The sequence below is a fragment of the Xenopus tropicalis genome, chromosome 3 (genome assembly GCF_000004195.4).
Source record: "Xenopus tropicalis strain Nigerian chromosome 3, UCB_Xtro_10.0, whole genome shotgun sequence".
NCBI classification, from domain to species: domain Eukaryota; kingdom Metazoa; phylum Chordata; class Amphibia; order Anura; family Pipidae; genus Xenopus; species Xenopus tropicalis.
The window spans coordinates 76,901,239-76,925,133 of NC_030679.2; the positions used below are offsets into that span (position 1 = coordinate 76,901,239).

At 38.9% G+C, this 23,895-nt stretch overlaps 1 protein-coding gene across 5 annotated transcripts; it reads left to right on the plus strand.

Moving 5' to 3' along the window:
• The first annotated feature begins 4,980 nt into the window (after positions 1–4,980).
• On the plus strand, positions 4,981–22,789 carry sypl1 (synaptophysin-like 1). Of its 5 annotated transcripts, none has more exons than XM_012958760.3 (6): positions 4,981–5,139; positions 5,476–5,547; positions 15,292–15,413; positions 19,578–19,782; positions 20,923–21,105; positions 21,872–22,789. In XM_012958760.3, the coding sequence occupies exons 2-6, from the start codon at positions 5,479–5,481 to the stop codon at positions 21,995–21,997; spliced, it is 705 nt and encodes a 234-aa protein (XP_012814214.1). In that variant the 5' UTR covers positions 4,981–5,139; positions 5,476–5,478; the 3' UTR covers positions 21,998–22,789.
• The last annotated feature ends 1,106 nt before the right edge of the window (positions 22,790–23,895 follow it).

Sequence of the window (23,895 nt, forward strand, 5' to 3'; positions counted from 1 at the left end):
GGTTGCCACCTTTATTGTATAATGATTATTTATAACATTGACTTCAAACATCATTATAACTGGTTAGATGGCAGCTATTACTAAACACAGCAGACAGGGCCTCCTAACAATTGGGCAAAAGAGGCATTTATGCAGGACCCACCAGTACTTTTTAACCTGCAATAACCTGTAAATAAAGTGTCCCCTGGAAATGGAAGACCTTTTCATTTAATTATCTGGTTTTTTTTTTTTTAACTTTCACTGGAAACATTTCCTAAGGGATTTTTCTTATAAATGTATATATTTTTCATTCTGAGTAATAACATGTTTTCTTGTGTTATTCCAAGTCAAGGTGGATTGTCAGGTTCTTCATGTTGCTTTTTCTTTCTGATGTAGAAGCTAAAGAATTAGGAGTCAATTCAAGTATTTTAATTATTATACATGCTTATGTATTCTGGTGTGACTAGAATCTTTGGGCCCCATAGCATACACAACAGACCAAAACGTGTGGAAGAAGATATTTTACAGATTTATCATTCAGGACCTGCTAAAGCAGTAGCAGATTCAGAATCCATTATCATTATGCCCCTGGGGTAAACAATGCCAACAGCACTACAGGTAAGTCCTTCCTGGCAAAAGAACAGGCATTGCATGGCAAAAACTATAAACTAAAAATACTGACTGAGCACCCCACCATATTTCCTAAGACCAGCAACTAAAGATCAGGCAGAATGATGAAATATTTAAAAACACAGAAACTTGTTATGAGGCAAACTATCCACTTGACTATCCACTGGTAACATTAAGACACAACTTTGATTTTTAAGGGAAATTAAGTGCCAAAAAGCAGGAATGGAAAGCAGCACTGACCCTACCACTTCAAATGGCAGTATTGATAGATGAGCCTCTGAGAAAAAGCCACAGTATGGCTCCCTGAATCAGAAACTATATGTTCATTTTACTAAGGATTTGCCCATCTCTGCCACAAGTATATAAGAGCATGGTACTTAAAGGTCAGAGAAAGAATCACAATAGGCTTAAACGTAATCTACCCTAATGTTACTTACTTTTGAATGTTTGGCTTCATAAAATGAAGCATTTATGGATTTTTACAAAATAGATCATTATACCATGATACTTGCACATTTTAAACAGGACTACTATGTCTACCAACACAACAAAACCTCCTTCTTGCCATTGTCACATTCTCTATAAAAGAAATCAGGGAAGACAATGCATTGGTTAAACATAACATCAGATCCCTGGTATTCAGAGCAGTAAAAAGGGTCTGCCCCTTTCTTTACAGATATTACCTGTACAACTGTATTGTAAGGCCTCACCTTGAGTATACAGTGCAGTTTTGAGCTACAGTCCTTAAGAAGGATATAAATGATCTGGAGATATATATATAAAATAGAGAACACTTGTCATTAAGACCTTAGGTGTCTCTCCCCACATGAAGGTACTAAGCGCCTTCTGGAGTACATTTCTTTACAGATGGTATGTCATGGTACTTGGCATCTCAAGTGCAGAGATTTTAAATTTTTCCTAAACTTTCTTCTGAAGGAATGAGACTTTAAAAAGCAGCTACAGAACAAACAAAACCTTCCATCATAGAACAACTTCTGGACCTAGTAGTCCCAACCAATGCATCATTCAGTTTAGGGTTCTGGTCTCCAATACAGAACAATACCACATCCATATAATAGTACTCATGACTGCCAACTTAGCAGTTGAGTTGTACTTTCCCCATAACTAGCCCCAGTACTTCAGATGGGCAACAGGAAAGCTGTATCATTTCTGTGCAAAGAGGCAGTTTCTCATAGACAGGCCCTTCATAGAAAGATATTGCTCAGAGCAAAAAGCATTCAAGGAATGCAAAAGGGAATAGTGGACAGGCTAGATCATCAGAGACATATAGTATCTATAGAGTATACTATATGTAATCTGCCACCAAAAACCTCTATTTTGGAATTCCTTAAGCTTTAGTGAAATAAATATAGTCATCCCAACATCATAATTCCATTCTAACAAATTTGTTTTGAGAATATTGTACCATGTTGCATGTACAGACAACAAATTTTATTTTTCTTGACAGATCCTGTCAGGCCTTTGTGCCTCTCCTATCGCTGATTCACCAAGCACTCATGAACATACATCAAGACAGGGCAACAGATGTCATTATAGTATTTCCATTAACTTTCCACAAATTTTGCAACAAATGTTTGCTAAGGTTTATAACAGAATGCTTTCAGGTCCAAGGAATTTCTACAGAAATTAACCTATTCATTGTGGTTGTCAGTCCCTAAAATGGTTAGATATTTCAGCTTTTCTCTTTTATTTCTTTAGCTAAGGATATAATTGTGCCCCAAAATACCCAGGTGGTCTTACCTTAATATTTAACTTAGACTAAATGCATTTCCTTGTCACTGGCCAGTCAAATACTATTCCAAGCTTAAAAGGAATATCTACAATCCATATCAATAAAGTATCCCAAACTCTAAGAATAATCTTTGCTTGAAAAATATGTCTTATTCAAATTTCCATATTAAAAACATACAGACCCCATAGTGTTCCACCTTACGCATTTTGTACCCTTCTCGTACTTAGTCATAGGCAGTTGTGTACCCATATGTTCCAGAACACTCTTTAAACATCACAGTCTCTCCACCCATTGTTAGAAAAACAATCACTCCCCAGTTTGATGAATAATGTTATACAAATACATTTACAGGGTTCTGCACACTGGAGTACTCTACAGTAGAATTAACATTACTAAATAGTAAGAGAGCTCACAACTTTTCATAACCTGATAAACACATCTATACAAATATTGCAATACTCATAATGGCTTCATTAGATTAAATAAACCAATAAATAACATCAAAAATAATATGTAAAAAAAAAACAGTGAAATCATTATACCTCAAGTAAAACATGTAACGTCAAACTCATAATTAAGGTCTAAAGGTAAGTGTCTATGCAAATGAAAAAATCCAGAACAACTCCCTTCTAGCCAAAAGGCCTAACAGATCCCCACCTCTCACTCCTAATCTCACTTTCTTAATTCCCTGGACTGAGAAGAAGTTAGTATCACACATATTGCATTGTGCAAAATGTCTTGTTATATTGATTTTCTCCATTGCTTAGGGATTCTTTACCTGACCCAGATGTTCTCTATCTGATCTTTTACTTCAGTGATCTATTTGTGCATCCCACATACTGCTTTTGGCATTTTAGACATGTTATTAAATAGATAACTGCAGAGGTATTGCAATTAATGTAGTCCCTAATCCTAAAGCTGTCTCCATGTTTTTTGGTAGCAATAAATATGGAAGTCGTAGGTGTGTCACGTGCCAACATATGAAAGTTTCTAAGGAATTTAATTAAACTCTCACTAAAATAAGTGTTACTATTAGGATCTACATTAATGGACTGGCTTTGGGCAGTGTTATAATCCATAATCATTCACTAGAAATTATTTTTTCTTATTTTTTTACTTTGTTTCTATCACTCAGATGGCAGATCGACCAGGTCAGGGAATAACAAAAATCCATTAGAAATATAAACAGCTGTGTAACATTACCCCTCTGCAAAATATCTTTGGAAGGGCCCAAGCGTGCACTGAAGCCTAACCCAGCCCACACATGCAAGTGAGTGCACACACCAGATGCACAATCTTTCAGTGGCAATAGAGGAAGCAGACCCCATGGTCCAGACCCCCTGTTCCCCAGGCTTCTCCCCCACAACTGCAAGGTCTGCTTCCGCTGAAGTTACACCACTGAATTTTAGTGTTTGTGCAAATGTTTCCAGGGCTGTAAAGTCTCTGGCTTTAATCGGGGGTCTCATGAAAATTCCCACTCACCCTTGGTCTACTGATAGCCTTGAATGCTCATTGTGCAAGCATAGTGAGCATTCCATGCGCATACGCAATGATGGCAAACAGAATATCAGTGGTGTGCTCTACACACCACAAAAATCCCCTGGAAGACAGTCTCCCAAGGTTGACAGGTCTGGGTTTACCTTGTTTTGCCTATACACCATATGGCACAGTTCAGACTCTCCCCTTGGCACATGGGCTGGGCACAAATCCCTGCAGCAGAGAAAATGCTGACCAGGTGGGCCTGATTAGACTCAGCTGGCCAATTAAGAAGCCAGGTTAGTCAGTCTACAGGAGAGCTCTGACAGAGAGAGATAGAGGTGTCTCTGAATCTAACATACAGGAATCTATGTGCCTGTACACACACAGTTGCCTTTGCAGAGGTCTGTAATATTGCTTCAATTGATGTGTCACTGTCACCAGTATGGCAGAAGTATCTTATACACTCTTTTGTTACACCTGTATTTGACTATTAAAGTAAGATTTCTATCTTGATGTGTAAATTGTAGGGGGGTGACTGACAAATGATCTAAGTCTGCAAAGCATAGGCCTTTCCACCAGTGACTCCTATTGTTGCCGGTGGAAAGGCATTTCGGAGTGGTTTTGCAGGTGACTAAATCACTCCGTCGGACATTAGTGTTATATGTACAAATGCAGCTTCATCAGCACCCAGCCCAGTCTGGCTCCATTCCTAAATTTTTCCTCTGCACATTTTGCTGTTGAGGGGTGAGGCTTCATGACATTCCATAGCAAATGAGCTTTCACTCTGCTGTCAGTCACACATTTCTGCATCACTGACGCAGACCAGGTAGCCAGAGATTCTGGAGTTTGGGAATGGGAGGCTGCTTCAATAATAAACCATAACCTTGTAAATTTTTAAAAATCTATGAATTGTCAAAATGTTTGTCTAGACTTTATATTTTCAATATTACAGAAACATTTTTCATGATTTTTATGCTCATCTCACTTATAATTGTTAAATTGTGTCCTATGTGTAGTCGAACCCTACAAGACAATTCCGTTTTTGCGCACACACACTTATTGTCTGTACCCTGTCAGTCTAATCCAATGCTTGGCAACACTCCACAACCAACTAATAGGTGGTTAAGCCCCACCCACTATTGACACCTCGGACCGGGCAGCAGCAGACTCTTGAGGTGGTTACCGAGCGCTAAACCGGAGGAAAGCACTGTCTGAACAGAATTTGGAGGGAAGAGTAGGCGTATTGAGTATATAGGCGTGACGCGAGCAGCAGAGCGAAAGTTATCGCCTGAAGAAAGGTATTCGGTAATTTTAGTTAAACGAATCGAAAACCTTACGAGAGATAGCGTGGTCAGTCAAAGGGACCGCTATACAAACTGAAATACCGGGCGGGAAAGTTGTAAAGCAACATTAGCCCGCGGCCGGAAAGCTAGAGCTACTAGTTTAGAGGAGGGGCGAGTTTCATTAGAGTAGGCGTGTGCCCTCCCCGGGGCGGGGCTACCGGTTTCAGGAAATCGGCCGGCTGAATCAGGTAGCGGAGGAGGCCGGAGATACATTGCGTGGCCTGGGCTGATAGCTGTAGTCGTGTCTTGGCCTATCGTGTTCGTCTTCATCCTGTTTGTGTCTCCTTGCAGAAAATGGTCGGCTGGCAGCTGAACCTTGGCCCGCTAAAGGAGCCCCTGGGCTTTATCAAATTATTGGAATGGGTAAGTATGAACATATGGGAAGTGCAGGGTCGGTTGGCAGTGGGTATATAAATGAGGCAGGTATGGCCATATTTACATTGTGCTTGGGGTTATTTCCCATATTACAAGACGCCTCCGTAGTCGCAGCAACTTGGTTTTATTGTGGATTTTGCAAGCTGCGCGTCAGTGAGCAGGGAATAGGGAAGGGCTGAGTCCTGGGATCCGCTTGCAGGCGGGCCTACTCCTCCGATGGCTGACAGGTGACATACATGCGCTCTTGTGCTGCCGCTGCCCTAGTCACGGGACTGCCAGAAGGAATCATGGGATGGCTAACTGCTTATCGTGGGATGGCTAACTGCTTATCATGGGATGGCTAACTGCTTATGCTCGCCCTCACATCTCCGGCCAAAGTGGCGGTGCGCAGTAAGCGCTGTGGCCGGTACCTGTAGCTCTGCAAGTACTGTGCCACTGCCTAGCATGGAGGGGCCTCGCCAATATTATTGTCATATAAAATGTGGCGAACTTGCAAAACTCTGACTCGGTTTTTAGTACGGAAAAGTTTAGCTTAGAAACTAAGCGCTAAACATGTTAATCTTCTCTGTGCACCACACAAGGCTGGGTGGCAGGGCAGAGCCGCTCCGTATGAGACATGGGCGCTGGCAGCTGCTGATCCTTATTTGCCAAGTGTGGGTGGAGTGGAAGTACTAATCGGGGGATCACGGGATGGGATTGTTCCTGAGATAGCGCTGCTCACACTGAGGAATTCCATTCGCGACTTTACACTTTCAGTACATAGCCTTCCCAAGTGAAGTACCCTCAAATTTTTCAATTACTGACATAACTGAGCTGGTGTGAATATAGATAGCCCCATGATATTAAGCCAAAGTGTATTTGTGTAAAATATTGTCTTGTATAAGGTAGAATGCTATTTTATAAAGATTTTAAGACAAAATCAGGATTAAAGAATTTGCCATATGATCTTGTGATTTGTGATAATGGTACAACGTTCACGTTTTTAAAGGAACAGTAACACCAAAAAATAAAAGAGCTTTAAAGTAATAAAAATATAATGCACTGTTGCCCTGCACTGGTAAAATTGGTGTGTTTGCTACAGTAACACTACTATAATTTATATAATAAGCTGCTGTGTAGCCATGGGGGCAGCCATTCAAGCTGGAAAAAAGGAGAAAAGGCACAGGTTACATAGCAGATAACAGATAAGCTCTGTAGAATACAATAGTGTTTTATCTGTTATCTGCTATGTGCCTGTGCCTTTTCTGCTTTGAATGGCTGCCTCCATGGTTACATAGCAGCTTATTTATATAAATTATAGTAGACTTTCTGAAGTAAACACACAACTTTTACCAGTGCAGGGCAGCAGCACATTATATTTTAGTTACTTTTATACACTTTCATTTTTTGGTGTTACTGTTCCTTTAACATGCAGGCACATCCATTCTGTAGATCATATTAGCAGGCAGCAAGCTCTACATTCTAATATTCTAATGTTTAATCATATCTAAACAAATCATGCACTGGGCAGGCTGATAAATGAATATAAAAAGGATATGTACCCATCAGTAATTTTGGACCGTATTCAAGGTATATCCTTAATACAGCACTTGCAGTTTCATAGGAAGTAGATGGTAGCCACATCCCAGATGCATACAACACACAGGCAAGTTCTAGTTGTTTGTTTTTTACATAAGCAATTTACCTGTTTCTATTCATTTCTAAGACTGTTGGGGTAATAACATTTACTTTTTTTTTTGTAATCTGTCCTATTCGGGGATCAAAATAAGTCATGTTGGTGTCAACTTTTGTATTGTTTGTTATACTGAAGGGTTTCTGAGAAGTCTTCTTATCACACTAGTGCTGTTATATGCATTGAAAGCTGATTTTAAATGTTTTTGAACATATCGGAATGCACACACATTGTCAAGTGTTTCTCATTCAACACCAATATTTGATAAACCATTGTATTATAAAACCAGGTTGCTAGTGGGTGTATATTCCTGCCAAGGGGTATATAACACCTGTAAAAAGAATAGCTGTAACATTCCTTTCAAAATGCTAGTAACACCTGGAAACAAAACCGCACATGACTTACTGAAACTTGGATATTTTAATAAATAATGTACCCCCTGTAGTAAGTATGTTAGAAGTCACCTGGTGTTCCCTGACCTGTATGACTTTCATATGGTCATGGAACTCTCAGTGACTTATATATTTTATAAAAGGGGATACATTATTCATTTTAGATAAGTATATAATGCACAAGAGCCATGAATATCCTGTAAATTATATCCTGATAATCAGTTGTCATCAGTTATAATGATGACAACTTAGTGATGTAATTTCTGTCACGTGACTCGCGTAAACTTGTGTATTTTAAATACAATATCCCCTGTTGTAAAATATGCTAATATTAAAAGCCACCTTGGAGTTCTGTTACCTTCAGTCTCATGCTTTTTATATGGCCATGGAATTCCTGGGTGACTTACCCCTTATTGTAAAATATAAGGATATTGTAAAAAAAAAAAAAAAAAAAAAAAAATATATATATATATATACTGCTCAAAAAAATAAAGGGAACACAAAAATAAGACATCCTAGATCTGAATGAATGAAATATTCTTATTAAATACTTCGTTCTTTACAAAAATTATCAATGGAAATCAAATTTATCAACCCATGGAGGTCTGGATTTGGAGTCACATTCAAAATTAAAGTGGAAAAAAACACTACAGGCCGATCCAACTTAATAATGTCCTTTAAAAGTCAAAATTAGGCTCAGTAGTGTGTGGGGCCTCCACGTGCCTGTATGACCTCCCTGCAACGCCTGGGCATATTCCTGATGAAGACGGATAGTCTTCTGAGGGATCTTCTCCCAGACCTGGGCTATAGCATCCACCATCTCCTGGACAGTCTGGTTTAATGAGACGTGGATGGAGCGAGACATGATGTCCCAGATGTGCTCAATTGGATTCAGGTTTGGGGAACGGGCAGGCCAGTCCATAACATTAATGCCTTCGTCTTGCAGGAAATGCTGACACACTCCAGGCACATGAGGTCTAGCATTGTCTTGCATTAGGAGAAACCCAGAGCCAACCGCACCAGCATATGGTCTCACAAGGGGTCTGAGGATCTCATCTCTGTATCTTATTACCTCTGGCGAGCCCCCCAAAGAAATGCCACCCCACACCATTACTGACCCACTGCCAAACCGGTCATTCTGGGGGGGGTGTTGCAGGCAGCAGAACATTCTCCACGTCGTCTCCAGACTCTGTCATGTCTGTCTCGTGCTCAGTGTGAACCTGCTTTTATCTGTGAAGTGCACAGGGTGCCAGTGGTGAATTTGCCAATCTTGGTGTTCTCTTGCAAATGCCAAACATCCGGCATGGTGTTGGGCTGTAAGCACAACCCCCACCTGTGGACGTCGGGCCCTCATACCACCCTCACGGAGTCTGTTTCTGACCGTTTGAGCAGACACATGCACATTTGTGGCCCGCTGGAGGTCATTTTGCAGGGCTCTGGCAGTGCTCCTCCTGTTCCTCCTTGCACAAAGGCAGAGTTAGAGGTCCTGCTGGGTTGTTGGCCGCCTCCACGTCTCCTGATGTACTGGCCTGTCTCTTGGTAATGCCTCCATGCTCTGGACACTACGCTGACTGACACAGCAAACCTTCTTGCCACAGCTCGCATTGATGTGCCATCTTGGATGAGCTGCACTACCTGAACCATTTGTGTGGGTGCATCCCTAGGCGTTGTAGGGAGAGCATACAGGCACGTGGCCACACACACTACTGAGCCTCATTTTGACTTGTTTTAAAGGAAATTACATCAAAGTTGGATCAGCCTGTAGTGTTTTTTTCCACTTTAATTTTGTGTGACTCCAAATCCAGACCTCCATGGGTTAATAAATTTGATTTCCATTGATAATTTATGTGTGATTTTGTTGTCAGCACATTCAACTATGTAAAGAACGAAGTATTTAATAAGATTATTTGATCTAGGATGTCTTAGTTTTGTGTTCTCTTGTGATTTTTAACTTTCCTTCTCCTTTAAAATAATTTTTGTTCTTTCTTTCTCACAATAAAATAGTAGTTTGTATTTGATGGTTACTAAACTGCATGAGGGATTAAGTTAATGTTTAAATGATTGTGTGCAGTTGCACCAGATATCTTCAGAGTCTGTCTGGCTTAATCTAGTGATCAGCATGAGAGTGACATGTGCATCCTATTCTTTTGGAGCAACTGTGTGGCAGCGATTAACGCAGGGCACTGGGAACTCTGGAGCTGCTGTCTTGTTAGGTGGTAGTGGTAGCTCCATGGTTCCCGAGTCAGTAGCAATAGCAGCGACTGATTTGGAACAGAAGTGTAAATATTGCAGTTTGACTCAAGTACATTAAATTAAAGTGGATTAACACTCAACCGCAGAAAAAAGTGCAAGCCCACTGTACTTGCTGTTGTAAATGAGCCCTTATATCTTTCTGGCTTGCTTGTGGTTTTACTATCTGGTAACCAGGTTGTCCCAATCACTACTGAATGAGATTATAAATGAGTAACTGGCAGTTTTGTACTATATATCAAACTGCATGCATACAGTCCAATTTTTTTTTGTTTTAATAAATTTAAGGATTGGAGGAGAACTGAATTACCCACAAACTAGTGTCCCTAAGAGTTGTAAATTTCATAGACTCATAGATTGTTAAATGTTATGTAATAGCATTCATACAGAAAGCTCTGAATTATGGGAAAGCAGTTTTCCTAATTATTTATTTTCTCTTTAAAAACAAACGCCTTTTAACAAAGCACTTTAATTGAGAATTACTTTTTTTTTTTTTTTTTTTTTTTGGAGACACAGTTTTCTCTATATTCCTGGGGTCCCCAACCTTTTTTTCCCATAAGCCACATTCAAATGTAAAAAGAGTGTATGTATGTATGTGTATAATATATAATAAGCAGTCTCTTAAGTGATTCAGTTTACTTTTTAAAGTAAATGTATACACAAGCCAGTCTTGTGAGTGTCTATCCTCAAGCAAAATTCGTAGGTGGAGATTTTAGACATTTTGTTATGCTTTTGGGCGTGTGGGTTTTTTTGTTTTTGTTCCCCCTTTTGTTTAACAAACAGAAAAAAAATAGTTGTTCATCATGCATTCTCTGAAGCAAGCCTATGCAATATCTAAAATAACCCCCTGGATTGCAAGGTCTTCACATGGACCAGTTTTGCATTAGGTTCCTGTTCCTGGAAAGATAACTAATATTTAAAGGTGTCTAGTCGGTGCTGTCCACATTCTGTATTACTAAGGACCAGAATTTTTCTGGCCTACCTATTGGAGGGCTGATAATGGAAGCTAGTTTTGTCCATTCTCTGCTTTTTTAACCACACCCCCTTTAACCCTTTCATTGCAATACAATTTGCACTATGGGCATTTTACAATACTTTTATTGCCAGACAGTTTTTAAACTTTTTGCACTCTTTCACTTTAGGGGACTTTTAGTTTACCCAAGAAAATGATATATAGCCTTTTTTTTCAGGCTGACCTAAGCTTTCACAATATTCTAGAATGTTGGTGTAATTCCACCCCTGTAAAAAGATATAGTCATATATCAGAAACAATGTATTTAATTCACAAAAATACACTTTACTTGAAGAGCCCTATGTCTCCTGAAGGGCCCAATGCAATTTATCACTTGTATAGGTTAAAAACTCCCAGCAGCACACTACCAAATTTGTAAAGCACTGCTCCAGAAATCAGCATTTCAGGGCCAAAAAATGTCACTAACAGTAGGTTTACCCTAGCAAACCATACATTTTTGGAGGGGGCAGATCCTGACACAGCCAAACTAGGCAAATATGCCTTTCTACTCCAAACTTCAAAGTAGCAATGCTTTCCTAGATTTATCAGTTTTTATAAAAAATCAGTACGTTTTTGAAAAATGACTTCAAAGTTCCAGTATACAGCATCTTATCTCCTCCATGTCTTTAGGTAACTAGATAAAACACCTTAAATTCGAATGCCAGTGGTCCTCTGAATAGTTGCATGCCCAATATGTAAAGGTTCACCCCAGGCAGCCATATAATTTTGGAAAATACACATTTGCCTGAATCCAAAATGGGTACACGTCTTATATGTGGCATTTAGGCCCCAAGGTGAAGATACCCCATATGATCTATAACTTCTGTTTAAGTTCAACAAATTTACTGCATTTTATATATAAATATAAATTTACTGTGTGTGTGTGCGCACAAAAATAAGACATCCTAGATCTGAGACAACAAAATCACACAAATTATCAATGGAAATCAAATTTATCAACCCATGGAGATCTGGATTTGGAGTCACACTCAAAATTAAAGTGGAAAAAAAACACTACAGGCGAATCCAACTTTGATGTAATGTCCTTTAAAACAAGTCAAAATTAGGCTCAGTAGTGTGTGTGGCCTCCACGTGCCTGTATGACTTCCCTACAGCGCCTGGGCATACTCCTGATGAGGAGGCGGATGGTCTCCTGAGGGATCTTCTCCCAGACCTGGACTAAAGCATCCACCAACTTCTGGACTATGGTGCAACGTGGCGTTGGTGGATGGAGCAAGACATGATGTCCCAGATGTGCTCAATTGAATTCAGGTATAGGGGAACGGGTGGGCCAGTCCATAGCATCAATGCCTTCGTCTTGCAGGAAATGCTGACATACTCCAGCCACATGAGGTCTAGCATTGTCTTGCATTAGGAGGAACCCAGAGCCAACCGCACCAGCATATGGTCTCACAAGGGGTCTGAGGATCTCATCTCTGTATCTAATGGCAGTCAGGCTACCTCTGGCGAGCACATGGAGGGCTGTGCGGGCCCCCCCAAAGAAATTCCACCCTACACCATTACTGACCCACTGCCAAACCTTTCATCCGGAAAGTGTTGCAGGCAGCAGAACATTCTCCATGGCGTCTCCAGACTCTGTCTGTCACGTGTGCTCAATGAGAACCTGCTTTCATCTGTGAAGAAAACAGGGCACCAGTGGTGAATTTGCCAATCTTGGTGTTCTCTGGCAAATGCCAAACATCCTTCACAGTGTTGAGCTGTAAGCACAACCCCCACCTATGGACGTCAGGCACTCATACCACCCTCACAGAGTCTGTTTCTGACCGTTTGAGCAGACACATGCACATTTGTGGCCTGCTGGAGGTCATTTTGCAGGGCTCTGGCAGTGCTCCTCCTGTTCCTCCTTGCACAAAGGTGGGGTTAGAGGTCCTGCTGGGTTGTTGGCCGCCTCCACGTCTCCTGACGTACTGGCCTGTCTCCTGGTAACGCCTCCATGCTCTGGACACTACACTGACTGACACAGCAAACCTTCTTGCCACAGCTCGCATTGATGTGCCATCCTGGATGAGCTGCACTACCTGAGCCATTTGTGTGGGTTGTAGACTCCATCTCATGCTGCCACTAGAGTGAAAGCACCGCCAGCATTCAAAAGTCACCAAAACATCAGCCAGAAAGCATAGGCACTGAGAAGTGGTCTGTGGTCACCACCTGCAGAACCACTCCTTTATTGGGGATATCTTGCTAATTGCCTATAATTTCCACCTGTTGTCTATTCCATTTGCACAACTGTATGTGAAATTGTTTGTCAATCAGTGTTTCTACCTTAGTGGACAGTTTGATTTCACAGAAGTGTGATTGACTTGGAGTTACATTGTGTTGTTTAAGTGTTCCCTTTATTATTTTGAGCAGTGTGTGTATGTATAATATATATATATATATATATATATAATACATACATACATACAGTGGCTTGCAAAAGTATTCGGCCCCCTTGAACTTTTCCATATTTTGTCACATTACAGCCACAAACATGAATCAATTTTATTGGAATTCCACGTGAAAGACCAATACAAAGTGGTGTACACGTGAGAAGTGGAACGAAAATCATACATGATTCCAAACATTTTTTACAAATAAATAACTGCAAAGTGGGGTGTGCGTAATTATTCAGCCCCCTGAGTCAATACTTTGTAGAACCACCTTTTGCTGCAATTACAGCTGCCAGTCTTTTAGGGTATGTCTCTACCAGCTTTGCACATCTAGAGACTGAAATCCTTGCCCATTCTTCTTTGCAAAACAGCTCCAGCTCAGTCAGATTAGATGGACAGCGTTTGTAAACAGCAGTTTTCAGATCTTGCCACAGATTCTCGATTGGATTTAGATCTGGACTTTGACTGGGCCATTCTAACACATGGATATGTTTTGCTTTAAACCATTCCATTGTTGCCCTGGCTTTATGTTTAGGGTCGTTGTCCTGCTGGAAGGTGAACCTCCGCCCCAGTCTCAAGTCTTTTGCAGACTCCAAGAGGTTTTCTTCCAAGATTGCCCTGTATTTGGCTCCATCCATCTTCCCATCAACTCTGCCGCCACCACCATATTTGACAGTGGGGATGGTGTGTTCAGAGTGATGTGCAGTGTTAGTTTTCCGCCAGACATAGCGTTTTGCATTTTGGACAAAAAGTTCCATTTTGGTCTCATCTGACCAGAGCACCTTCTTCCACATGTTTGCTGTGTCCCCCACATGGCTTGTGGCAAACTGCAAACGGGACTTCTTATGGTTTTCTGTTAACAATGGCTTTCTTCTTGCCACTCTTCCATAAAGGCCAACTTTGTGCAGTGCACGACTAATAGTTGTCCTATGGACAGATTCCCCCACCTGAGCTGTAGATCTCTGTAGCTCGTCCAGAGTCACCATGGGCCTCTTGGCTGCATTTCTGATCAGCGCTCTCCTTGTTCGGCCTGTGAGTTTAGGTGGACGGCCTTGTCTTGGTAGGTTTACAGTTGTGCCATACTCCTTCCATTTCTGAATGATCGCTTGAACAGTGCTCCGTGGGATGTTCAAGGCTTTGGAAATCTTTTTGTAGCCTAAGCCTGCTTTAAATTTCTCAATAACTTTATCCCTGACCTGTCTGGTGTGTTCTTTGGACTTCATGGTGTTGTTGCTCCCAATATTCTCTTAGACAACCTCTGAGGCCGTCACAGAGCAGCTGTATTTGTACTGACATTAGATTACACACAGGTGCACTCTATTTAGTCATTAGCACTATCAGGCAATGTCTATGGGCAACTGACTGCACTCAGACCAAAGGGGGCTGAATAATTACGCACACCCCACTTTGCAGTTATTTATTTGTAAAAAAATGTTTGGAATCATGTATGATTTTCGTTCCACTTCTCACGTGTACACCACTTTGTATTGGTCTTTCACGTGGAATTCCAATAAAATTGATTCATGTTTGTGGCTGTAATGTGACAAAATGTGGAAAAGTTCAAGGGGGCCGAATACTTTTGCAAGCCTATATATATATATATATATATATATATAAAATGATGCCTTGGCCTTTCCAATGGCAACTCCTATTGTTGACGGTGGCAAGGAATTTTGGATCGGTTAGTCCATTGTTGTCTTTTAAATCCCTGGATGCAGTTTTCTTAACACATGCAAAAAAATATAGTAATGCATATGGGCCTCAAAGGGGGGACCTACAGTTGACAGAAGACTAAAATCTGAGCATGTGTGGCCACCCTTTATTCTCACATTTTGATAAATCTGCCCCTTGGTGTACAGCAGTGAGTGTATTCTTACTAAACCTCAAGTGGCAGAAGTTTGAATTATAATGTATTTGTGATTTTAATTTGTGTAGAGGAGGATCTACTAAAAAAACAGTTTTTTTACTATTTTTTAATTTTATGTCTTAATTATTTTATTTGCTGTTTTCTTTTAGTTTGCTTCAATCTTTTCATTTGCCACTTGTGGTGGTTACAGTGGCAAAACTGAATTAATAGTAAGCTGTTTAGGATCTTCAGAAAATAAAACTGCTACCGCTTCATTTATGTATCCGTTTCGGTAAGTATATAATATTTAAACCACGAATGTGGCAAATGTTTTTCTGTTTATAATAATAAATATTATACCACCCATCAGGAATGTATCTAATCATTGTATGAAAAATGGAAAACTGCTTAGTAAGGTTGTTTGAAGGAGCTATACACTGCCTCCATGTTTTGGGACAAAGACATCTTTTTCTTTGATTTCGCCCTCTGCTCCTCAATGTAAAATTTTAAATCAAACAATTCAGACGCGATTAAAGTGCATATTCCAGACTTTAATGTAAAGTTATTTTAACTATTGCTGAACATCAGGAGAAAAGCTGTACCAACAAAAGTCAAGAAAGCTTATTATGAGGCTGAAAATCAAGAATAAAACCATACGAGACATTAGTCAAACCTCAGATTACCAAAATGAACTGTCTGGAATATCATTGAGAAGGAAGGCCAAGGCCTCCACTGCTGATGACAGACTGAATCCTCACTGTGGTAAATAAAAATCCTCAAACCCCTGTCCAACAGATCAGAAACACTCTTCAGGAGGCAGGTGGTGTGTCTTTGTCAGAAACTATTATCTGAAGAAGACTTCATGAACAGAAATACAGAGGCTACACTGCAAGATGCAAACCACAAAAATGGCCAGATTACACTTTGCAAAATAGAAGGAACTTAAAGGACATGTAAAGCCAACATTTGCCTACAATGTATATCAGTTGGACACGCCTCCCCCAACCAAATGGCATCATTTGTACAGCATATATCCCCTCTGCTTGCCAGCACCATCACATTTTCCTAAAGCAAATAGTAGATTTCACCCGGTGGCCATTTTTTCTCTCATACATAATCAGTTACATTTAAATCTGCAAACAGCATACACACACACAGACCCTTATTCAGCATACATTTCATCAAGAATACAGGCTCACATAGGCAGAACTGCCTCTGATAAAAGTTCTGCTTTGTTTGAGCACTGTAATGGTAAAGCTGAAGCAAAATTGAAGCAGACAGTTACAGCTGAGTTTCTATGGGAACCAGCAATTCCATGTCTTTACTAGCTGCTAGACTGGAGGGTGTGTTTAGTAATCTGAGCTTAGAACAACTGATCATGCCCACAAGCCAACAGCCAAAGCAAATTCCTGAGGTAGGGGGCCGAGTGGTTTACAGGAGGAGAAGGTAATCTAAGTGATTATGAAGGGGATGTTGCAGCCTTACTATTAACCTCTGGACAACCAGTGTGGAAGGTCTTGAAAGATTTCCAAGAGGCTGTTCACTGATTAAATTTTTGTGTGTGGGGTTTACATGTCCTTTAAAAGAGCCTGCAGAATTCTGAAAAAAGGTGTTATGAACAGATGAGACCAAGATTAACCTGTATTAGAGTGATGGGAAAGTGTGGAGCCTAAAAGGAACTGCCCAAGATCCAAAGCATACCAGCTCATCTGTTAAACGTGGTGGGGTTGTTATGGCTTGGGCATGTATGGCTGCCACAGGTACTGCCAGCGGAAACATCTTATCTGCTCAAGTTCCAGTCAATGCCTCCAAACTCATTGCATCGGTGCTTCTACCTGCAACTAAATAATGATCCCATAATTAAGCTTGCTAAGGCAATACAGGAGTTTCACATAGCTGAAAAATGGAAAATTCTTGAATGGCCCATCCAGTCACCTGATTTAAAGGGGGTGGGGGGGGGTTCAGCTTTAAGTTGACTTTTAGGGGCACATTTACAAAAGCACAAACGCTCGGAGTGTATTTTCCCCTGAATTTTTCTGGCGCCCGCACAACTTTTTCGTACGCTTGCACGAAAACAATGGAAAGTTTTTACCACTGTTTACAATTGTTTGGTACGAAAATTTCGTGACTTTCTGATCGCCAATACGATATCATCGTGACTAATACAATTTATTCGTAAGCATTTTCGTGATATTTGCGATCTTCATTGCGATCGAATTTTTCCCATTCGGTATTCGAACTTGTGATTTGATAAATCTGCCCCTTAGTATGTTATAGAATGACCTATTCTAACCAACTTTTCAATTGATGTTCATTATGTATTTGTTGGAATTTTTAAATTATTTGCCTTTTTCTTCCAACTCTTTGCAGATTTTATATGGGGGTCACTGACCCCCAGCAGCCAAAAAACTATTGCTCAGTGATGCTACAGTTTTATTGTTGTTCAACTTCTTAAAACTTTCTTTTCTATTCAGGCCCTCTCCTATTGATATAAAGGTCTCATATCCAAGTTGCTCCCTGGTTGCTAAGATAACTTAGCAACCAAACAACCTAGCAACCCTAGCAACCAAACAACTGCTGAAACTTAACTGCAGAGCTCCTGAACTGAAAATAAAAAATGAAGACCAATTACAAATTGTCTCAGAATATCACTCTCTACATCATACTAAAAGTTAACTCAGAGGTGAACAACCATTTAAATGAGAATGCCTTCCATATGAAGAGAAAACTTAAAGGGACAGGCCCCCAGAACAAGCAGGAGTTGAAGGTGGCTGCAGTAGAGGGTTGGCAGAGCATCACCAGAGAAGATACTTAGCATCTGGTGATGTCTATGAATCGCAGACTTCAAGCAGTCATTGCATGCAAGGGATATGCAACAAAGTACTAAACATGATTGCAATAATATAACTACCATTACTTTGTCCCAAACATTACTATGCCTTGAAATTCACGGGGACTAGGTATAAAAAGTTTGTAATTTCTACACCGTGAAACTGAAATGTATGCATATAACTAAATTAAAGCCTGGAATATGCACTTTAATCATGTCTGAATTGTTTGATTTTAAATTTTAAACTGAGCAGCAGAGGGGTAAATTAAAGAAAAATGTGTCTTTGTCCAAAATATTATGGAGGGCAGTGTATATTGCATTCAGCAGTTAATAGGCAGACTGCCTTCACATATCCCTGTGAATTTGCTGTGATTGATAGACTGGATAAAAGGTGGGCGAAATTTAAGGACTGGAAAATAAAGGGAAAGTCCCATAAAGATACTGCAGCCAATCAGTACCAAATTGTATATGCACAATGAGCCATATCCACCAGTTAAAAAAGTGTTATTAGTGTTTCTTAAACTGGGAGGCTCACTTGTTTTAGTGAGGCCTGATGGTTGGGCCATTGATTAAAAGAAAGACTTATATGTGATTGAAATTCTAAACTTGCCTATAAAAACATTCTAAACTTATTTCAAGTTTGTAAGTTCTCTAAAACAATAATATATGGTAGAGGTTTCAGGCTTCACAGTTAAAAATATTGTCCCTTTTGCCTGCAATATGCTTATAAATTGTCATGATCGAAACCCTTCTGTAGTTGTTGTAGCAAATCAGGATGCCTTCATTTTATATTGGTTCTTTTCCTTTTTTTTGTTTTTAGAGTTCAGAGATAAATTGAAAATGTCTTTATTGCAAAATAACAGTATATCCGTATATGTACCATGTTCTGTAGATAAACACACATTTTAATTAGTTGTTTCTGCAGAAGTGCTGTTCCATTACTAACAATTACATTTGTCTTTATGTAATAACCTGCTTTTTTTTCCTTTTAAATTATTCATTGGTCATAGACTTCATTTATTCGATACATACATACAGTTTTTTCATGTTTTTTGACCAGTTCTTTTAGTAATGCATTTTGGAAACACTTTCTGAGATCACTCATACAGTTTGGTTTACTTTATAAACTCTGTTTCGTTTTGACTTTATAAACTTTGTAAACTTTATAAACTTATTAAAAGGACTAATGCACCTCTGGTGCTGTAAAATTGTATGGACAGAATTGGGAAAAATATGCCATTCAGGCACCAGAGTAAGTCAGCCATCTCAGAAAGGTATAGCCCTTCTGAATGGTTTAAAGATTTCATTTCTAAAAATGCAGATACATTCATACAGTAAGTCAGTGCTATCTTGGACATATTATTTGATTAAATAGAGCTATGTTTCATGATTTGCTTTTGTAGGCCATGAGGGCAAATTGTTATTTTCACCTTTTTGTTCATTTGTGCTTGTGTTGTGCAACTCTAGTCACATAATAGGCTTTAAAAGTTCTTTACATGCATTCAGTGTGAATTAAAGAGTGATTTTAGTCTATTTAATAAGCTTTGTGTAATGCAGTATGTCTTCTTAACATTAGTTTTTTTTATTTATGATACTAAACTCATTTTGTTTGTTTTTCCACTTCAGATTAAATGTTCAAGTGTTTGAAGGGATACCCAAATTATTCTGTAATCAAACATGGAAAGACTTTCACCTTACAGGAGATTTTTCTGCCCCAGCCCAGTTCTACGTTTCTATTGGAGTCTTTGCCTTTCTTTACTGCATGGCTGCTCTTGTGTTTTATCTAGGTTTTATGCAGTTGTATCGGGACTCTCAAAAATTCCCATTATGTGTAAGTATCTAAATATATATAATATATAATTTAGTAAGTGTCTTTCTACAGGCCATGCTTTATAGTTGGCATGGTCAGGTAAATCAAGAATGGTGGCTCATTTGGTAGTGCTGAGTTCAGTTCTAGCTTAGGCACTACTTGGAACGAGTTTGTAAGTTCTCCCCTTTTACCCCTAATTACTCCCACACTTCAAAAACATGGCTTATAATAAAACTGACGAAGGGCTACACCCTCGAAACGTTGTTTTCGTGAATAAACACGCAGGGGCTAAGCCCCGCTTGCACCATACTTGATGTGCCAGCTCAATATTTTCTATTGACCTTAAGCTGCCCACAGACAACCTTATCAATAATATAGCCCTGATCAATTATTGGATGCTATCTTAACGCTCCATACTGGAGAGGAATAATTATGCATCCATATTTGTGTATTTGTAACTCAAGTTTAACTTAAAATATACAATTAATCTAATACAAGTCTATTGATCTTTTATTTGCTGCATGGAAAATAATTGGTAAGTAAACAACATGGAATTGTTGAAGATTACATTGCTCACTAATGGGATCTGTTGAATATAATATTTCTCCTGTCAAACTCTTAACCCCATCCCCACAGATGGCACAACTCAAGTTTAATTTACATTCACATTTCAAAGCAGCTTGTTTTTTCTTTTGTTTTTTTTTTTATATTCTTTTTATTTTTCAAATAGTAACACATAAACAGGGACACATAAGGGAGGGGAAAGACAGAGATATCAATGGTCTGTTACAGTTATTCAAAGCAGCTTGTTTTTTGTTTTGTATATTTAGGCTTTGCTTTTTCTCCTGTGAATAGGGCATCTAAAAAAACTGGGAGCAGTAGAACAGAAAATGAATTCAGAAACCACAGATATTGGTTGTTCAACTGTATATGTCAGGGTTGTCCATCTAAAAGCCAGTGGGTACTATGTGGCTCTGTATTTTTTATGACCATTTCATGTCCATACTGTCATATTTTTGCATACTTGACATCCATAACAATTATTTGTATATCACAAATGAAGTCTAGAATGGCATGCCAGCATTATGTCTGTTTTCTACAGTATTGTAAGTAGCTTTTTTGGAAATTAGTTACATTTTAACTAACAATTTTGTATTTCAGGACTTCTTCATTACGGTCTTCTTTGCTTTAATGTGGCTGGTTAGTTCCTCAGCTTGGGCTAAAGGTTTGACAGATATAAAAGCCTCCACCAGCCCTCAAGGTATTGCACAGTATACCTGCCCGACTGGTTACAAATGTCTGCCTGGGCAAGAGTCACACATGGGAAGTCTGAACATCTCTGTGGTATGTCTGTTTTCAGAGCTTTTCCTTAACATAATATCATTTCATTTAGAACTTCTGACAATTCCTTATAGATGCATAGAAACGTGACTTCAGCACGCTTTCTTTAATACAAATATTAAGGCTAACAATGACAAAAAAAATACAATGTTATTTCCTATTTTCATGTGTTGGTATATAGGGAATAAATATACCCCCTGTTGTAAAATATTTGGATATTAAAAATCACAGAGGAGTCCCATGACCATATAAAAGCACAAGGCCATGGAACTCTGAGGTGACTTTTAATATCCTTATATTTTACAACAGGGGGTACATTATTATAATATTAATGTATGTGACAGAAATTACACCACTAAGCTCCATTTATAAGGATAGAATTTATATGAATAGGTTAAAGTTCTACAATCATTATTTTTCCCATATACATTGTCCTTCAATGGAGTAATTTTTATTAAATGGTACAAACATGTAAAAGGTCTTCTAAACCCTCACTTTTTTAGTTGCATTGGTACTATATTAGCATAGCTTTTATAACAGGCTGAGCATAAACCTTGGCTTGTGATTTGGCATTACATTATTGGCTATGTTAAGTTAAACACACGGTGAAGCCCAAACCTATCCACTTTTTTTTGTGTAGCTACAATGGTAGGTAAGGTGGCGGCCTGTGTATAGCTACATGGAATAGATATCAGCGTGAAAATGCTCCAGCATGTATCAACCCTATTAATATAGTTGTGGTTTTTTTTCCCTCCGTGCTCTTTTATAGGCGTTTGGATTTTTGAATCTGATACTGTGGGCAGGAAATGCTTGGTTTGTATACAAGGAGACAAGCCTACATACTCCTCCACAACAACCAAACCCGGAGCAAGCACCTGGAAATGTTTCTCCATGAATTTAAAGATAAATCCTATAGAAATGCCAATTCACATTTAATGGCCTACAATCTGGTGTTTTCAATGCCAAGGATTGCATTGTTTATGTGTTAATAAACATGTGGATACAAGGTATTCATGCCAGGATTCCTCTTTCTGAAAAACAGGCCTACGACTTATTTCAAGCAGGTTTTCCAGTTACAGAACAATGTTTTGTTGTGAACAGTGATGTACTGCAGTTTATTGGCTTTAAAACACTAAGGTTTTTAGGAGTGCAAACACTGATAAATATTTCTTCAATATGTTGTTTTGAAAAATGACAGAATATGAAGTACTGTACTAATTTGGAATACCTATTCTGATGTAACTATAAAAATTGGGGTTTCCTCTTAAACCAAAAGCTTTTGTCATATAATAGGCAAACTCTCTGCAATGCTTAAGTTTAATATAAAAGCTTACCAGTATAAATGCTTTTTTTTATATTCTAGATATTTTGAACATTTGTTTCTCTTATTTTATTGCACAAAACCCCAAGTTCGTCTCTTTTACATGTACTATTTTTTAGAGCACTGTTGAAAATGTTAATGGAAATAGATGGTTGTGCAGGTTACTGAATATGTACAAGCAATTACAGCCCTAGTGTAGCTTTTGCCACAAGTTTGCATTCTAGACACACATTTACCCTATTTCCCAATACTGTTTATATGCCTAACTGTTTTTCTCCATGTATATGAATTATTGTTCTGAATCAGATAAAAAAACTATTCTGTACCTGCTGATGCAATATTAAAGATAAGTTTTGGTTTTGTGTTTTTGTGTGTTTTTTTTGTTTTTATTTGATTATTTATATGCATTGTGGGAATTATCTGTATATGGACTCCTTATAACAAACAGAACTGTTAGGACTTGGAACAAGTTGGGGGACCGCCAGAACTAATGTAAGCGTTGTGCATTTCTTATCCAAGCACAAAGAGTCTATGTACTTGGTATCTAGTCCTTGTTGCCTTCAGTCTTGAAATTGCACGACTACAGCAAGCAGACAGGAGCCCATGCACTAGCTACGCAATAAGAATGGGGAGGAAAGTGAGAAGGGCAGTGACATCTACGAAGTGCTAAATGGAAAGTGAAAGTAATTGGTTGCCCTGCTTCTATGCCTAAGGCATAAAGGTGGCTTAGGTAATATATGATTGACAACTAGGATTTTTTAAATACTTTATAAATGGTATGGATATGTTACTAAAAAAAGGGATTTGTATTTCATGTTTAATTTGAACAGGACTTTTATTATACAGCTTTTTATTATTGTGACAGGTCCCCTTTAAAAAAAAAAAAAAAAAAAAAAATTAGAAGTCTGTGATAAAGGACCAGTATAATCGAACCATATTTGTTTTGTTAAACAGCAGATATTTAGCCCTTCTCCCCCATGCACTATTACTGTAGGTGGAATTGTACTGCCTGTGCTTTTGTTGATAAACACTAAATTGTGCAAATCTATGTTTCATGCAGGGCAACTGCATATACTAGACAGGAAACTGCAAAATAAAGTTCGGTACTGTCAAATGCAAGGTTATGTGCTTGAGCAAAAATTACATGAGCACTAGTTATTCACCAAATTGATTTGTGTTAGGGGCCTTCTTAATTGAGAAAGATTGCATTTCTCCACAAAATCCATGATTTCATTTAAAGACAGGCTACATGCCCACAATTGGGCACTTCTCCACAGGAGAATGTGGGTGACAAGCTTTGCAGTTTCAGTGTCTTCTTATGCTAGTTTGGTACACTTGCAAAATGTACTCTCTCTAGTTTTATAACAATCATCTAAGAAAACCCATAAATAACAAGGTATCACAGTAGTGGCTCATATAGATGTATCACATGCCAATGTATTACCCAGAGTAAATTTAACTAAAACATTAAT